Source organism: Salvelinus fontinalis, chromosome 15, assembly GCF_029448725.1.
Source record: "Salvelinus fontinalis isolate EN_2023a chromosome 15, ASM2944872v1, whole genome shotgun sequence".
In the NCBI taxonomy this organism is placed as follows: domain Eukaryota; kingdom Metazoa; phylum Chordata; class Actinopteri; order Salmoniformes; family Salmonidae; genus Salvelinus; species Salvelinus fontinalis.
In genome coordinates this window covers 38,565,227-38,582,539 of record NC_074679.1, presented here as the reverse complement: position 1 = coordinate 38,582,539, position 17,313 = coordinate 38,565,227, and the positions used below count along the sequence as shown (strand labels likewise).

General features: G+C 42.9%; 1 protein-coding gene across 2 annotated transcripts; it reads right to left on the bottom strand.

The window, feature by feature from the left end:
* Positions 1-1,734: 1,734 nt before the first annotated feature.
* On the bottom strand, positions 1,735-16,756 carry LOC129811928 (dihydropyrimidinase-related protein 5-like). Of its 2 annotated transcripts, none has more exons than XM_055863705.1 (14): positions 16,613-16,756; positions 14,457-14,511; positions 14,060-14,272; positions 10,349-10,507; positions 8,460-8,639; positions 7,860-7,928; positions 7,523-7,567; positions 7,257-7,332; positions 5,342-5,498; positions 4,763-4,904; positions 4,338-4,480; positions 3,314-3,521; positions 2,777-2,942; positions 1,735-2,555 (listed from the first exon to the last, which is right to left on the bottom strand). In XM_055863705.1, exons 2-14 carry the CDS (start codon positions 14,502-14,504, stop codon positions 2,470-2,472), a joined length of 1,692 nt encoding a protein of 563 aa, XP_055719680.1. In that variant the 5' UTR covers positions 14,505-14,511; positions 16,613-16,756; the 3' UTR covers positions 1,735-2,469. The 2 variants fall into 2 exon arrangements, with proteins under 2 accessions (XP_055719680.1, XP_055719681.1); XM_055863706.1 differs by lacking the exon at positions 16,613-16,756 and adding an exon at positions 14,633-14,810.
* Positions 16,757-17,313: the final 557 nt, after the last annotated feature.

Below are 17,313 nucleotides of genomic sequence, written 5' to 3'. Positions count from 1 at the left end.
ACTTTAAGGTTAGGGTTAGGGGAAAGGTTTGCTAAAAGGTTTAGGGTTAGGGGAAGGGTTAGCTAACAATCTTAAAGTTAGGATTAGGGGAGGGTTAGCTAACATGAAATGGCTAGCTAGTTAGCGGGGTGTGCGCTAGTAGGCTTTTGTGGAGCGATAGGTAACGATGCTTGTGGGTGTCAGTTGTTGATGTGTACAGAGGGTCCCTGGTTCGAGCCCAGGTAGGGGCGAGGAGAAGGACGGAAGCAATACTGTTACACTAGCAATGAGGAATCGGCCCAGAAGTGGCACTCTTCCGGGGGGCCGGAACTGATTGAATCGGTCCAGAATCGGGTGTCGGACTCGGCCCGGAATCAAAATGAATGACTGCCCAGAATCAGCCCAAGTACATCGGGCCATTTCCGTCTACCGGAATTCAGCCGACATCTTACCAGAATCCCTGCAGAAGCGGCACGATACAAATTTAAATACATTTATACAAAATTACCCGATTTAGTAATTAAAAATATGACTATTATACATTTTATGCATACAAATGATCCCATCCACCCCCAAAAAAATTATGTCAGAGGAAACACCATACACCTGGTGACTGTGTCAGCATGCATGCGCCTGGCCCGCCACAAGAGTCACTACAGCGCGATGGGACAAGGACATGCCAGCCAGCCAAACCCTCCCCTAACTCGGACGACGCTGGACCAATTGTGCATTGCCTCATGGCTCTCCCGGTCACGGACGGCACGGGTATCGAACTAGCATGTGTAGCAACGCAGTTTGCACTGTGATGCAGTGTCTTCCGAGTGTCCACTGTCCCACTTGGGAGGCTCCATCCACAAAGTTTTTAATGCTTATCAATTGCCTTGCACAAAGTATCAAAATACAACTTAACCTCTCTGCGCTACGGATCCCTTTAGCGGGATCATTTTCCTAAACAACCGCTGAATTGCAGGGTGCCAAATATTTAAAAAAATATTTATAATCATGCAATCACAAGTGAAATATACCAAAACACAGCTTAGCTTGTTGTTAATCCACCTATCATGTCAGATTTTGAAAATATGCTTTACAGCGAAAGCAATCCAAGCTTTTGTGAGTGTATCAATCAATGCTAGAACAGCTAGCCCCAAATTAGCATGGTCACGAAAGTCAGAAAAGCAATAAAATTAATCGCTTACCTTTGATAATCTTCGGATGTTTGCACTCACGAGACTCCCAGTTATACAATAACTGTTCTTTTTGTTCGATAAATATTACTTTTATAACAAAAAACGCCATTTGGGTTGTGCGTTATGTTCAGAAAACCACAGCCTCGTTCCGTTCGACGAAAATTCCAAAAAGTATCCGTAATGTTCGTAGAAACATGTCAAATGTTTTTTATAATCAGGTTGTGAGGTTGTTTTTAACATACATAATCGATAATATTAAAAACTAGTCAGGTGTCCTTTGATTAGTTCCTGCGCGTGAGAGGGGTAGCTCTCCATTTTCTTTCTCTCTTTTATTGAATAGGTTACGGTCCGGTTGAAATATTATCATTTACATTTACATTACATTTAAGTCATTTAGCAGACGCTGGATAAGAGCGTCTGCTAAATGACTTAAATGTAATGTAAAATGTAAATGACATTTTACATTACATTTTTTTTTAACATTTTTAACATTTTTTAACATTTTTAACACACATTTTTAACATTTTTAACATTTTTTAACATTTTTTTTTAACATTTTTTTTTAACATTTTTTTTTTAAGTATCAGCTTGCATTTGAGTTTTCGTCAAAATTAGACAAATGGAATCGTGAAGGGACCCGAACAGAAAAAAAAGCGGTGTTTCACACAAAAACATTGTTATATTCACGTTATTTCATGTCAAGTGCTTTGAGATATTGCGTAGTAAATAACTAATCACGTGAATTCATGACTGTTCTGTATTGGTAGAAAAGTTGTTCTGTTACACATCAAATCATGTAAGGAAAAGGCAGCTAAGTAGTACATGATACAAGTGCAATATTGTAGGTTAAACAGTGAGGTAAAACCAATTATCAACTCAACCCCATCCTCCCCTCATCCCCCTAAAACCATTAGTGTATAATGACATTGAGTACTTTCTCTAAAATACATACATTTATCCAAAACAGTCAACTAGCAACATAGCTACCGTGCAAATTTAGTTTAGATTTGTCCAAAAATTTGCTAAGCCCAATATTGTTCAGGGTTTGACCATACAGGCAGATATTCCAACAAATATTAAAATTACATCAGTGTCATATAAATGTTACTCAGACCCTGTCATCATATATACACTAAATACGTGAGTTCGTTTTTGAAATAACATGTAAGATTTTATTTTCTTTCTATGCTTTCTGGGTGAACGTAAGTTTGTCTTAGTTGGCCCTGAACTTTCCTTCAGGTTTCATTCTAATAGAGAACTACAGTAATTGTTTGGTTCTAGAACTCACTACTCTTCCACACAGTTACCAGATGCCACTGGATCGACCACCTGGGGGGGCCAGAATCCTTGCAGAAGATCTCTTTGGGATTTTATCATCAACCTGGGAACCTGGAGAGATTGATAAAACAAAAAAGTGTCAAATAACAATCTGTTAGGTTAACAAAAATGTAGATAATTGTGCATCTTTCCAGTAGAGATTGAAACATATAGATATAGTAGATACTGCATTAGAGCTGGTGATTAATAAAGTTATATAGGCCTTAGAGGGAGAGATGCAAATTATACAATCCCAAATTGCAAAGCGATGTGTGTGTGTGTGTGTGTGTTACCAGAGAGGCTGAAACTGGACCCATGCAGGTCTCTCTGTCCTCCGTGCTTGGTGTGTGGTCGTGTTGGAGTGTCCCCATCACAAGGTCCACAGTCCTTCTTCCCAGAATTCATCAACGCTACGTCTCCTACGTAGGGCTCACGCTCCACGGCCTTCAGGGCCTGACACTGAGGAGAGAGAGACACACACGTGCGCACGAGTAAGCAGAGATGCAAACACAGACACGCGCACGCACACACACACACACACACACACACACACACACACACACACACACACACACACACACACACACACACACACACACACACACACACACACACACACACACACACACACACACATAGACACACACAATAATTATTCTCTGGTTATACACACAGTTATAACACATTAATAATACATTATGACAATCAAGACAATCTGAAGCAGGTATGGAAAGTTTATGCGATTCAAAGATCACCTTTCATCTGCTGCAAAATGCATAGGTAAAGGAACATTTTCAAATCCACATCCTGTTGATGGCTTTTTAGAATACCTTCTCCCGCTGCACCATTTTCTTGTAGAGGTAGTCAGGGAAGGTTCTGAGAGGATAGAACTTCCCAGAGCCCTCGGAGCACGTGAACACTCCGTTCTCATAGACCAAACGACCACGGCTAATGGTAACCAGGGGGACACCATGGCAACGAAGACTCTCGTACAGGTTGTAGTCTCCACCCTGCACCTGTGTGTCCACAGAGATGGTCCTGGACACAGAGAAATATATAGTCTTTAACACATACAATAGGTTATTGGTCTTGTGTGGCTCAGTTGATAAGAAAAGCATCTGATAAGTGGCATATACTATTATTGTTACTCTATACTCTTAAAGGTAAAGGTGCCTGAAAGAACCTGTTGGGTTGCCACACCGGCGTAACCTTTCTCGTTGAAAAAGGTTCCTAGAGGAACCCCTCTGAAAAGGGTATTCGGGGAACCCCTGTGCAAATGTTCAAACCGGAATCTTTTTGTGATAATTTTTTTCCCCCTTTTTAATAATATATTGTAGAGGTGTCAGCCTATCAGATAGGAGGCGTGGCTTATTGTAGGCGTGGCTTTCAGATAGTTCTTTTTGGCCACCCGCTAATGTAAATGTCATTCCTGTTCATCATGCTACGTTTGAATACTGCAAATACAAAAAGTAATTGAATATTTTTCCATATTACATACTTTTAATAAAAATAACATTACTGATTACCTATAGTAATAAAGTTGCATAGGCATCTTGAGGAACTCACCTCTGTTAGCCTCATTGACTTTAAACGGTGGCCCAAAAAATATCTATCTGAAAGCCACACCCCTCCTAAGCCACGTCTCCACTCTACATTGAACCATTAAAGATTCCACCAAGAACCCCTCAACTAACCAAAGGTGCAAATATGAACCGTTTACTAGCAATGGTTCCTCGAGTCACCACTAAGAGCGTTTAAAAGAAAAACCTTAGCATCCCCCAGAGGGTGAACGGTCGCCGTAGCGGTAGTAGTTAGAAGGGAGGGAGCGAGGAGACAGTGGATACGGTTACATACTTGGTCCCTTCAGGGTCCCAGACCACCAGGTCAGCGTCAGCCCCTGGGATGATCCTACCCTTCCTGGGGTACAGGTTGTAGATCTTAGCTGCGTTGGAGCTGGTCACCGCAACAAAACGGTTCTCGTCCATCTTGCCTCCGACCTACAGGAGCAGAGGGTCAAAATGTTCCATGTCAGAGGGAGAGGGCAGAGGGAGCAAATCTGTAATCAACATGTCAAGCACTAGACTCAAACAGCATATGTGTTTGACAGGGACCATGCACAACAAATATTGCAACAGATACATGTCCAACGGCAACAAGGTATCATGGTAGTAGTTAGTTACGGCAGTCACAATAGCAGATCTAACCTTTCTGTTTTCTTTCTATACAGCCGTAGAGCTTTGCCTACGTACAAACAGTAGAGGTACATCATGTTTGCTTACCACTCCTCTCTCCCAGATGACGCTCATGCGGTCCTGGATGCCCGGGACTCCGTGGGGGATCTTTGTGAAGTCATCCTTGCCCATAGCCTTCTGTTTGGTGGTGAAGGGGCGGTGGTCAGACGCCACTACGTTCAGCGTGTCACTGTAGTGGGTCAGAGAGAAGGAGGAGAGGATAGGTCAGGGGGGAAAATGTAGAGAACGCAAATATAAATTCTATTAACTTTGATTTGATAACACTACTTTCAGAGTTTCAGTGTTAATGCCTAGAGAGAAGGAGGCAAGTACGGGTCAGGGGGAAATTTTATTCAAATGTTATTATACGAACAGCAAAAAGTATTTATATATATTAATGAGAGCTACAAGCGCTGTTAAGACTGGTGCCTGGATTCAATCCAACCCAGATGTACGATTTGTTCACAGCGGTAGAATTTAAAGGCAATTTCCCAAACATGTGTGTGTGTGTGTGTGCTCTTACTTTCCAAGTAGACTCATCAGGAAGGTGTGTGTGTGTGTGTGTGTGTGTGTGTGTGTGTGTGTGTGTGTGTGTGTGTGTGTGTGTGTGCGTGCGTGTGCTCTTACTTTCCCAGTAGACTCATCAGGTAGTTGGGTGTGTTTGGGTCCAGGCGTAGAGGAGGAACAGTGACGTAGGCTGCAGCATGGGCCCAGTCCTGATGGTAGTACTGCAGACCGTTTAGCACCGCATGGGCTGTGGTGGTCTCCCCATGGACCACTTTACCTGTAGACAGATTATATAGATGGATTTATACATGTCCATATACAGTGCCTTCGGAAAGTATTCAGACCCCTTGACTTTTTCCGCATTTTGTTACGTTACAGCCTTATTCTAAAAATTATTCAATTGTTTTTTCCCCCTCATCAATCTACACACAATATCCCATAATGACAAAGCAAAAATTGTTTTTTAGAAATATTAACTAATTTATATTTAAAAAAAAAACTTGAATATCACATTTACATAAGTATTCAGACCCTTTCCTCAGTATTTTGTTGAAGTACCTTTTGCAGTGATTACAGACTCGAGTCTTCTTAGGTATGACGCTACAAGCTTGGCAGACCTGTATTTGGGGAGTTTTTCCCATTCTTCTCTGCAGATCCTCTCAAGCTCTGTCAGGTTGGATGGGGAGCGTTGCAGCACAGCTATTTTCACGTCTCTCCAGAGATGTTAGATTGGGTTCAAGTCCGGGCTCTGGCTGGGCAACTCAAGGGCATTCAGAGATTTGTCCCCAAGCCATTCCAGCGTTGTCTTGGCTGTGTGCTTAGGGTCATTGTCCCATTGTAAGGTGAACCACCCCAGTCTGAGGTCCTGAGCGCTCTGGAGCAGGTTGTCATTAAGGATCTCTCTGTACTTTGCTCTGTTCATCTTTGCCTCGATCCTGACAAGTCCTCCGCTGAAAAACAATCCCCACAGCATGATTCTGCCACCAAAGAGTTCAATGTTGGTTTCATCAGACAAGAGAATCTTGTTTCTCATGATCTGAGAGTCTTTAGGCGGCTTTTTTCAAACTCCAAGCGGGCTGTCATGTGCCTTTTACTGAGGAGTGGCTTCCGTCTGGCCACTTAACCATAAAGGCCTGATTGGTGGAGTGCTGCAGAGATGGTTGTCCTTCTGGAAGGTTCTCCCATCTCCACAGAGGAACTATGGAGCTCTGTCAGAGTGACCATCGGGTTCTTGGTCACCTCCCTGACCAAGGCCCTTCTCTCCCGATTGCTCAGTTTGGTCGGGTGGCCAGGTCCTAGGAAGAGTCTCGGTGGTTCCAAACTTCTTCCATTTAAGAATGATGGAGGCCACTGTGTTCTTGGGGACCTTCAATGCTGCAGGTAATCTTTTGGGTAACCTTCCCTAGATCTGTGCCTTAACACAATCCCGTCTCGGAGCTCTACGGACAATTCCTTCGACCTCCATGGCTTGGTTTTTGCTCTGACATGCACTGTCAACTGTGGGACCTTATATAGACAGGTGTGTGCCTTTCCAAATCATGCCCAATCAATTGTGGACTCAAGTTGTAGAAACATCTCAAGGATGATCAATGGAAACAGGATGCACCGGAGCTCAATTTCGAGTCTCATAGCAAAAGGTCTGAATACGTATGTAAATAAGGTATTTCTGTTTTTTCATTTTTAATACATTTTTCAAAAAATTCTAAAAACCTGTTTTCGCTTTGTCATTATGGGTTATTGTGCGTAGATTGCCGCGAAAAATGTTTTAATTAATACATTTTAGAATAAGGCTGTAACGTTACAAAATGTAGAAAAAGTCAAGGGGTCTGAATAGTTTCTGAAGGCACTGGACTGTGATGTGTAGTATTGGCCAGTTACTGTACAAGACAGACAGGCAGGTGGGGTTCCAGAAGCACTTGTAGTGAAGATCCGCCCAGATCAAGCCAGCAGAGGGTCGCAAACCACATGAAAAGTCATCTGTGATATGCACAGGACAGGATACGACAGGACAGGATAAGATATGCCTTGGCCTTACCCTGCATCTTGGCTGTGGCAAGCACATCTCCTGCTGACATGCTGGACACGTTGACAAGGTAGATAGGACAGTGGGCCTGAAAGAGAACGACAGAGAGTGAGACAACATGTCTTAGAGAGAGTTTCACCAGAAGAAAACCTGCCAAATACCCATGCCAAATGCAGGACTAGTTCCAGATACTGCATGGTATTTCGGGGGCAGTTACCATTGTACTGAAGTGCTTGACGATAAAGAAAATGCAACAACTTGACAGAACACACACTCACCCTATTGGCGATGGTGATCGCCCGATGGGTGGCCTCTGCCTCCAGCTGTGAGAAAGAAAAAACACCCGGATATTGTGTTGAGTTGGTATAAGACGATCCTCAATGCTAGGGTCATGAAGGGCCATGAAGGGCCAATATCTAATAACTGGAAATGCTTCACTGGAAAAACAATAAGACTATAAAACTGTAATTGGCTATGTCTATGAAGTCATGAAAGAAAGATAAGGAGAATGTGTCCATTATGAGCACAGACTACAACAGTAATATATAATAATATAATGAGAATATATGCCATTTAGCAGACGCTTTTATCCGAAGAGTAAAGAGAACGTCTTACCTCCTCTGGTCTGCTGATCTCAATGCCCTCTGGGCCGCTGATTCCCAGGTCCAATGCCTCTTTGGCTCCCTAGAAAACACACAGGAATCCTTGTGTATGTGCTGTATCACTGATAGAAATCGGATGTGCACTAAATATGGCTGACGGTTCATCCATCACGGAACGTTGGATGTCCTTTCAAGTCATTTTAACTCTATGGCAGGGATGGGCAACTTTGATGGGGGTGGGGGCCACAAAAAAACGGGAACTCATCATGATGGGCCGCAGTGGCTCGAGGGTCAGTTACAATGGTCCCCCCGCAAAAAAAGTTGCTCTATCTTATCTCTGACCTTACCACATAACAGCCCTAGTCTCCTTTGTGTGAATAAAACTGCTTACTGTGGTGGCAGTCCCTCTGTCACACCAGTACCAGTCAGTTTCTCATACTTTTGTGAACTGTTTGTGTCAGTCAATTTCTTACAGTTGGATAGATAAGTAAGGGTTTTAAAAAGTAATGAATGAAATTAAGCTGACTTTGTTGTATTTCTTTCTGAGCAAAGACATGATGGAAGAAAAGTCATTGATGTGGGACTACATATTGAACCAGATTCTGAGACTCACCTCGGCCACTAGTTCTCCGTTCTCAGCGTGTACACGGGCCACGGCCCCGATGTCCTTACAGTTCTGTAGGGCCTGGAAGAGCTCAGAGTCCCTCAGCATGAACAGGTCCTTATAGGCCATGAACATCTGGAACGAGTTGATGCCTTTATCTCTCACCAGGCTCTCCATCTCAGCACGCACCTACAGGTCAGGGGTTAGAGGTCAGAGTTCACCTGAACATGATGAACACAGTCAGGAGTCGGGCTGTTACAGTAACCGTATTACAGCCACACCGACGGTCACGAGTCACGACGGCAGTCAAATTGCAAGTGACCGTTTAGTCACGGTAATTAGGCTTCTCCAAGCTCTGATGCTGCTGCTGGTCAATAGTAGCCTACCAAACTTGCTAACTGCTTGGTACTCAGCACTCTATTGTCCTTCTAATCACTCTGACATCAATGCAAATGTAATCAAAAATCTAATCAAACACTTCACAAGACCCCATGAGCTCATGTTGCTCAACATTTCTATAAGCTATGCAATTGCGTGAGAAAACAGACTGATGGCCTCTGTTAAAAAGAGGAGGATCCCATCAGCTTTCTATAGGCTAGACTTATTATATTTTTTTCTCAACTTTCCTAATATTAAGCACATTGCAGGAGTATAGCAGGAGTATAGCCTACCTGGCTGGCATGAAAATGAGCCACGGGAAACGCATTCTCCATACGCTATTTAAGTGCATAGATGACATGTACCCCCCCCCCCCCCCCGCCCCTGTTTCGATTACAGGTGCATGATAATGGTCCATTCTAAATCAAAACAAATTTCATACATATATTATTTAGTATATGTAAAGATTAAATCAAGAATAGTCTGATGGGTGACAATATTAGCCTATGACTTACATATTATCACTTGAGAATGATAACCAGCTTAAGGCAAGAAACACTGCATGCTTTTTTTATGCGACTTTTTCAAATCATAGTCCCACACCTCATGTAGCTTAGCCCATGGGCCTATATGTTCTGATAAGGTTTGTATCACAACTAAACTGGCCAAATAACTTCTTAAAATGAAGCACATTAATCCGCTATACAATGTGTTTGGAGCCTAACTGGCATACATATGCAGTGCGTGAGTTTCGAGTTTGCGGAAGATAATTTGAACCCATCAAAATGCATCTTCATAATTAAAGCATTACATGCATAATCTCATTTGTGGTCACTTTTGATAATGGTGTTTTACTGCTAATGGAACATTTGTGATTATAGCCTACTGCCATGTGCGCATTGCTGCGCATATAAAGTGAAGAAATAGCCTAATAGTTCATCAACATTTTAAGCTAAATGTTCTGATCTGTTGCGTCAGGCTCATTGCTCATTGTCCCAAACATAGTCTGGAATATTTATTTCTCGCACAGAATAGAACACGTCAACTTTTGTACTATGGGGGATAGTAGATTGACATAGGCTAGTAGTGCTTTTGCTGTTCGTTAGGCCTACTCATCTTGTTGGCTGACAAAAAGTAAATGTGGACAGTTCTTCCAATATCTTCAATATGCGCCTCGGAATTGGCGCAGGTGCGTCCCTGATGTGTCCGTCTTCACTTGTTTGCAGCCTGTGAGAAAGACCCGATCACGTGACGGACAGCCAGCAGTTATTTCCTTCACAATCACAGGCTGACAAAATGGCATGACCGCCACAGCCTTAGTCAGGAGTCATACCTTTTCATACTATTGTGCCAACCTGAATCGTAGTGTGTTGGCATTGATATTTTCCTCTCAGTGACTTTTGCAGCACAGTTCCAGCAACTATGGCGGATGTGTAACCAGGTGAGTGCAGTACAGATCTTAGCTCAGTTAAATGAAAAGGGTATAAAAACACCAGTTATCAAAGGAGTGTGACAGTTACCTTGGGCCCCCACCAGGTGACCCCCATATGCAGGGCGTAATCGCAGCAGGCTTTATTGTCGGCCTGGGAGCGGGCCTTCTCGTAGGCTTCCAGTAGAGATTCATTCTTCTCTGGTAATACATGTCCTATAACCATGGTGGTACCTCCAGCCAGGGCTGCCTGTTGACAGAACCACCAGTATCTCAGATCAAAAAAGAGACAGACATTACAACTATGGATACCACTTTACATAAAGGTATATTATACTGGACAAAAATAGAAACGTAAAGTGTTGGTCCCATGTTTCATGAGGTGAAATAAAATATCATTTTTTTTCTTCCATACGCACTAAAACAGTATTTCTCTCAAATTTTGCGCACAAGGCCCACCAACTCGAGGAATATTTCTGTCCGTAATAAAGTACTTTGTGGGGAATAACTAATTCTTATTGGCTCCCCAGTGGGTGGGCCTGGCTCCCAAGTGGGTGGGCCTATGCCCTCCAAGGCCACCCATGGCTGTGCCCCTGACCAGTCATGTGAAATCCATAGTTTAGGCCCTAATGAATTTATTTAAATTGACTGATTTCCTTATATGAACTGTAGCTCATTATAATTATTGAAATTGTTGCATGCTGCATGTATATTTTTGTTCAGTATAGGTACTACGTTACATTAAGAAATACTTTATAAAAGTGTTTGTAAATGGTTTATAAGTAGGAGGACAATGAGACACAATACATTGAAGTATCACTATGCAAAGGCTCCATAATGATGTCTGGTCTGGTTAATTAATGCCAATGACAGTATAGGGTTAATGCATACATCCATTATTCTCTATAAATTCCGGGGCAAGACATAATTAACATGCCAACATACCTCAGGTTTAAAACCAACAGTAAAAAGTGTCAATTACCCCTAATGTTTATTTACTGGATGGGAGGTGAAAAACATCAATCAGTAACTAGATTAGAGCACGGGAAGGGGACTGGGAGATAACCCATGGGGTATAATGAAAAGATATTACAGAGCATGATGCTGGTCAGTGAGCGAATGTATATCACGGAACTGTCAGTCCTTTCATTGTTTATTACACTATCAATCAGCTATCCATTTAGGGCTGTATATCTGAAGCAACGGCAGACGTACTAGATCGAAGACGTAGTGATGAAGAATACATTGTATGGCCATCGAAATAGTAAAAATGATATATATATATCCAGAGGATACATTTCTAGATTCATAGATTCCAAGGTATGAAAGCGTCACTACTGCTCCATTACATATATGTGTGTGTACTAAATCCTTACAAAACAACAAATACATTCTATATGAAATCTTTCCAAATACTTGTAGTCTGTTACTATGTGTGAACGCTCCAAAGAGCATCTTTGAGTCAGCTGACCCTAGAGAGAGTGGAGTACTGTCTGGTAAGGATTGGGGGTGTGTCTAGTGTGTTGGAGAACTATTGTCTTCAAGCACAATGGCCCGAGTGAAAAGGTTTCGCAGCAGTCTTTGCTGCAACCCGATGGTAGCCATGGAAACAGAAACTGATCTACATTTGTCTCTGTACTCTAGCCAGGCAGCACGGCAGCAGCTGCCCGGCTAGACAGATCCGCCAACCCCAGTATAGCAGAAAGATAACATCTCCTTGGCTAGCTTGTCGTTTATGTCTAAAACACAGCTATGTTCTCAGACTCTATATGTCATCTCTGGGTGGTAGAGAATAGAGAATGATGATTGATGAGTCATGCATGCCCTGAGGTGATCTGGGATAGCCCCAGTCTCAGTGTGTGCCCCTCCACCATTTTCTCTCTCTCTCTCTCTCTCTCTCTCTCTCTCTCTCTCTCTCTCTCTCTCTCTCTCTCTCTCTCTCTCTCATTCTCTTTCTCATTCTATCTTTGTCTCTGTCTGTCTGTCTGTCTGTCTGTCTGTCTGTCTCTCTCTCTATCCCTGTAGCATCTTCTCTCTCTCTCATCTGTCTCTCATTCTCTCTTTGTCTCACTCTCTCTCTCTCTCTCACTCTCTCTCTCTCTCTCTCTCTCTCGCCATCCCTCCACCATCTTCTCTCTCCAGTCTGTTCATTGCCCTGCTGTCTGACTGCATCAGGAGTCAGCACACCCTGCCACAGCTTCCACAGCTTTCTGCCACATTATCTATATAAATAATTTATGGGGGTAGGTGAGATATGTAATAAAATAAAATAAAGATGACTCAGAATAACAGAGAATATTATATAATAAATAACTTGAGTCAGCAGCCTTATGTATCCACTATCTTTGTCTAAATCAAAGCAGCATCTCTGAGTCTGAACCACGCCCAGTTTATTACTCTAGTAGTTCTCTGAATATTTCTTGGTCTCTACCCAAATCCCGGATCAACCCCTAGCTCCTAGCTACTTCTGTAGATCAAAGAGTAATTACTTGGTAATTTGGTAATTACTTCAACGTGCCTACTGATAGGCTGAGTGGGGTTTTGGCCATAGGGCCTTTCGCTTACTCCTATCCAAATCTTTCACATCTACAGGACAGGAGTGTCTAGGGATGAGGGGATGAGGGGCTAGGGCAGGGGTGGGCAAACATTTGGCTCGAGGGTCACATCAGGATTTTGAAATTCAATGGAGGGACGCATTTTTTGGGGGACCAGTTGTTTGTTAAAATCAATTTGCGGGGGCTTCCCGAGTGACGCAGCGGTCTAAGGCACTGCATCGCAGTGCTTGAGGCGTCACTACAGACTCGGGTTCGAGTTTCCTCTGACATATTGGTGCGGCTGGCTTCCGGGTTAAGCGGGAATTGTGTCAAGAAACAGTGCAGCTTGGTTGGGCCGAGTTTCGGAGGACGCACGGCTCTTGACCTTCGCCTCTCCTGAGTTCGTACGGGAGTTGCAGCGATGGGACAAGACTGTAACTACCAATTGGATACCACGAAATTGGGGGGACAAAAAATTATGTTTTGCGGGCTGGATTGAAGTGCCCGGCGGGCCGGATACGGCCAGTGGGCCGTACTTTGATGGGACAAGACTTGGTATTCAGAGTCTGTCTCCGCCTTAAGTCTGAGGTCATTATCTCACACAGCAAGGCAAGCTGGGAAGATGAGTTTATTTAGTTGCCATGGTACATGGCGGTCCACTGGGTTACCGGGTGAGGGAAATATGTTTGACAAATGGTCGTTTCCCACTAGACTGGGCCAATTATTGTGTATTAAATGGTACATACTAATTATGTATCTGTCTTTCCAGTTCAGTTCAATGACCTACCATATTAGTATAATGTATTACTAAATTCCCAGAGGGTATTATAATAATGACGCCATTGCAACCATTTAGCTTCCACTGGGATTTGAATTGCTGTAACGGAGTATTTGGCATTGCTAGACAAACCTTGCCACAGGTTTCTACCAAAATACACACATATGGAAAGTAATGCCAGAGTCCTAAAGCACCAGACCTTTTTTATCAATGAACCAACCAATCAAATGTGATTGACCCAGCCCTTTTTGGGACAACATATCACAAGGTTTTTTTCAGCAACCCCGCCTTAACCTCCAGAGCATGCGGCAGCACAGTGGCAAAGGAAATCTCCCTAGAAGGAAGAGACCTGGAGAGGAACCAGACTCAGATGGGAGACCCGTACTGCACTGGCTATACCGGGTCACTGAGGGTAATGCCAGTGTCCTTAAGCATGGTATTTCCTCTCAACCTCACAGACAGTCGTAGAAAAGCTGTCGATCATTCATACCTTGGTGCCGCTATAGTAGTCATCTACGGTGGTGGCGTTCATGAAACTCTGCTGCAGGTGCACGCTGGTGTCAATCCCCCCGGGGAGGACCAGTTTCCCGGAGGCGTCAATCACCTTGGCCCCTCCCGGGATCATCAGCCCCTCCCCCACCTGCTGGATGATGCCGTTCTCAATGTACACATCCGCCTCCTGCGTGACGTCATCGTTCACCACCTGGTGTCAAAAGGGAGAGAGAAAAAAAATGCACTAATCAGGTGCTGGAGAGAATCAGGTGTTGGACCCGAAGAATATGCATAAATGAAAGAGGTGATATCTGCAATTCTGTAATGCTTCACAATCGTTTATTTTAGATGAACATATAACAGCCCAACAACAACAGTCAACACAACACACCCACCTTGCCACCCTTGATTAGGATCCTGGTTGTCGCTGAACTGGAAGACATGATGGCTCTGGAAGAGAGAGATTAGACGTGAAGGGTTAACAAAAACACTACCATGCTATTCTCATTTGTGGTGCAGGGAGTTACAGCCCCAAAATGTATATTCTAGAAGAAAAAATGTTTTTTTAGACCTCTGTGTATTTTCTCAAGAAGAGAGACAAGCCGACAAAAAAAAAAAGTTTCCCTCTCATGGAGAACGGTATTAGTTTCTGACCAGTTATACCACCTCAACTACAACTAGGCATACACGGTATGGTACCACTAACTGTCATTGGCATTACATTCAGATGTGAGGAGGGAGTGACCCACTGAAGAACACAAATGAATCGCTGTGTTCTAAAACAAGCTATAACACAATAAACATTGTGCTCTCAACTTGGCATGGCCAGGCTGCTGTGACATCAACGAATGGGCCTGAGGCGGTGTCTGTCACTGAGTATGACCTAACATCCCTTAGCTTAGCTGTCTGTCTGCCTGTCTGTCTGGACTAAAACTGTTCAACATGTCACACACCGGTTCACACTTTTCATCCATAACAGAATTCCATCATTTTTTTCTTCTTCTAAAAACTAAAATGTAGCACATTATAAAGTGAACCTGTACATACATATTGTAGACGTGTCCTGTGGTATGAGACACAGAGGGATTTCTTATCGCATCAGAACGTTGAAATATTTCAATATTACAATACTATAATCTTTTTTGGATGAATATGAATAAAACGATAAATATACCCCGGGGACTCCTCCTCTTTATGTGTTTGTGTGTCTAGGTGGGTGTGGGAGTGGTAATGTATGTGACAGTGTGGGTGCGGCAGCCAGCAAGTTCACCACATGCTCTCTATCCTCATGGATCCAGATTTGGAGCTGAGATCATCTGTCTAAAATGATGACTAGATGACATCTCGCACATGAATGTTCAGACTCGAATCAAGGCCAACTGTAAAGGCAGACAGCTGATGTCTAAAGTGTCATATCATGTTCATTTTCAAAGGTGGGAGGAAGGGAATATGCACCAACCATTGGTTATCCATCACTTCTACTGACCCACATCTGACTGAGTGTTCTAGGATTTAGGATGAATGAATGAAGTTACAACAATATGCCTTTTATGGATAGAACAGAAACAAATAGCCTACAGGCTATTTAAAAAAAAATCGACACATTTTAGGGTGGAGCACAACTCATTAGTCTAGGCTAACGCATAAATAAAAGGCAGGCAGTCTTCTGTAGCTAGCCTAATTGTCGGGGCTAAATCTATTATTATTACAAACAGCGTTTAGAATTTTCACACAAAATTGACACAAACCTAGAAATTACAGTAGTCAACGTAGATATTTATTTGGAAAATTGATCATGGAGTTTGAAACGTCCCAAATAGATTCCCTCATAAAGTATAGCCATTTCAAGGTTTATAGCCTAAACCTGTTATAGGCTAGTCTGTAACAAATACGGACAGGACACACATGTAATTTAATAAGGTTTTAAATCATGATGTAAATAGATCTAAAATGATAAATTCCACATCCCACTTGACACAAAGAAACACCGGCCTTCATCCCTCAGGATACATAACCGACCCAGAAAACGATTTCCAGAAAACGGTTTCCAAAACCCTCCTATCCTCCCCATGATGACGGAACACTCCATAATAATCACCCTCTTCCGTCCCACCGCCTAAAGACCATGTTGCCCTTGCATCGTAGTAATCGATGGACCAAATTCATAGCAAGTGTAATTGGATAGTTATAGCATTTAGCCTATGTCCCCAGTCTGAGTTCCATATACCGTCTGCCGGTATGATCATGTAGGTTCTAATTTCGACTACCCCCCCCCCCCCCCCCCAAAAAAAAGCCAATGGCATGAAAGGAATCAGGATGGCAAAATCAGAATTGAAAAATACGCAGTCAGGACTCCGGGGAGCAAACCCTTTACAGACATTCAGCCAGTCGCCATAAGAAACAGTATCCACATAAAGCAAGCATCCGTGTCTAGGGACGATCCATACACCCGCATAGTCTGGGCCCCAAATCAAAGCCTCTTCACATAATTCTTAGTAAATTGCCTATCAGTACGCTATAAAGTTGCAAATCTCGATCGCGCTCGACATACCTCTCCTAAAGGCCTACGGCTCCAAAACGCCTTTTCGGTTACTTTATGATAGACTACAACAGCACCAATCCGTTGAATGAGACGAACACTTGCTGCAGCCAGGCGCAGATGCTTCACTCTGAATCCAGCCTGCTCACCCTCAGGTCGCAGCATCCAAGTCCGTGCGACGTGCAGACGCTCCAATCACCGATAGGGAAGGCAGACTCGGTCACCAGATTAACCAATTACTTAGCACTTAAGGCATGTCCATTTGGAGGGGGCTGTACCATTGTGGGAGGAACTGGGTGTGAACTGTGATTACAGGAAAGGAAAGATCATGGATAAAGCAAGGAGGTCATATAATCACTAGCCTATAAATTACAATACACAGTATGTCTAAATAATTAATTATACTATTCAGATGTATGGTTTGTGTAATCATTATGAAGACAAGAGAACACATTAGGCTATAATAAACACTACAAACAGAGGATTAGTAGTAGCAATCATTAAATGTGTGAGCAAATGCAGGGTGATGTGAGCAAAAGCAGAACTAACAAACTATTACCTTTTATACTGTTAAAAGAAAAAGGTCCCTCTGAGATTTTAAAGTCATTTTTTAAAGATTTTAAAGCAGTTTAAAAGTAGGATTCAGCTATAACTTTAGTATAGATGTGCAACAATGTTACCATGTTATCATGTTGCCAAGGAACCTGATCAAT

Excerpts from the sequence above, each read along its gene's own strand:
- LOC129811928 (XM_055863705.1), bottom strand. The coding sequence starts at position 14,504 with ATGTCTTCCAGTTCAGCGACAACCAGGATCCTAATCAAGGGTGGCAAG. Across the intron at positions 10,508-14,059 it reads ACTACTATAGCGGCACCAAG|GCAGCCCTGGCTGGAGGTAC; the intron begins GTATGAATGATC and ends TTCTGTCAACAG. Across the intron at positions 3,522-4,337 it reads TGGGACCCTGAAGGGACCAA|GACCATCTCTGTGGACACAC; the intron begins GTATGTAACCGT and ends CTCTGTGTCCAG.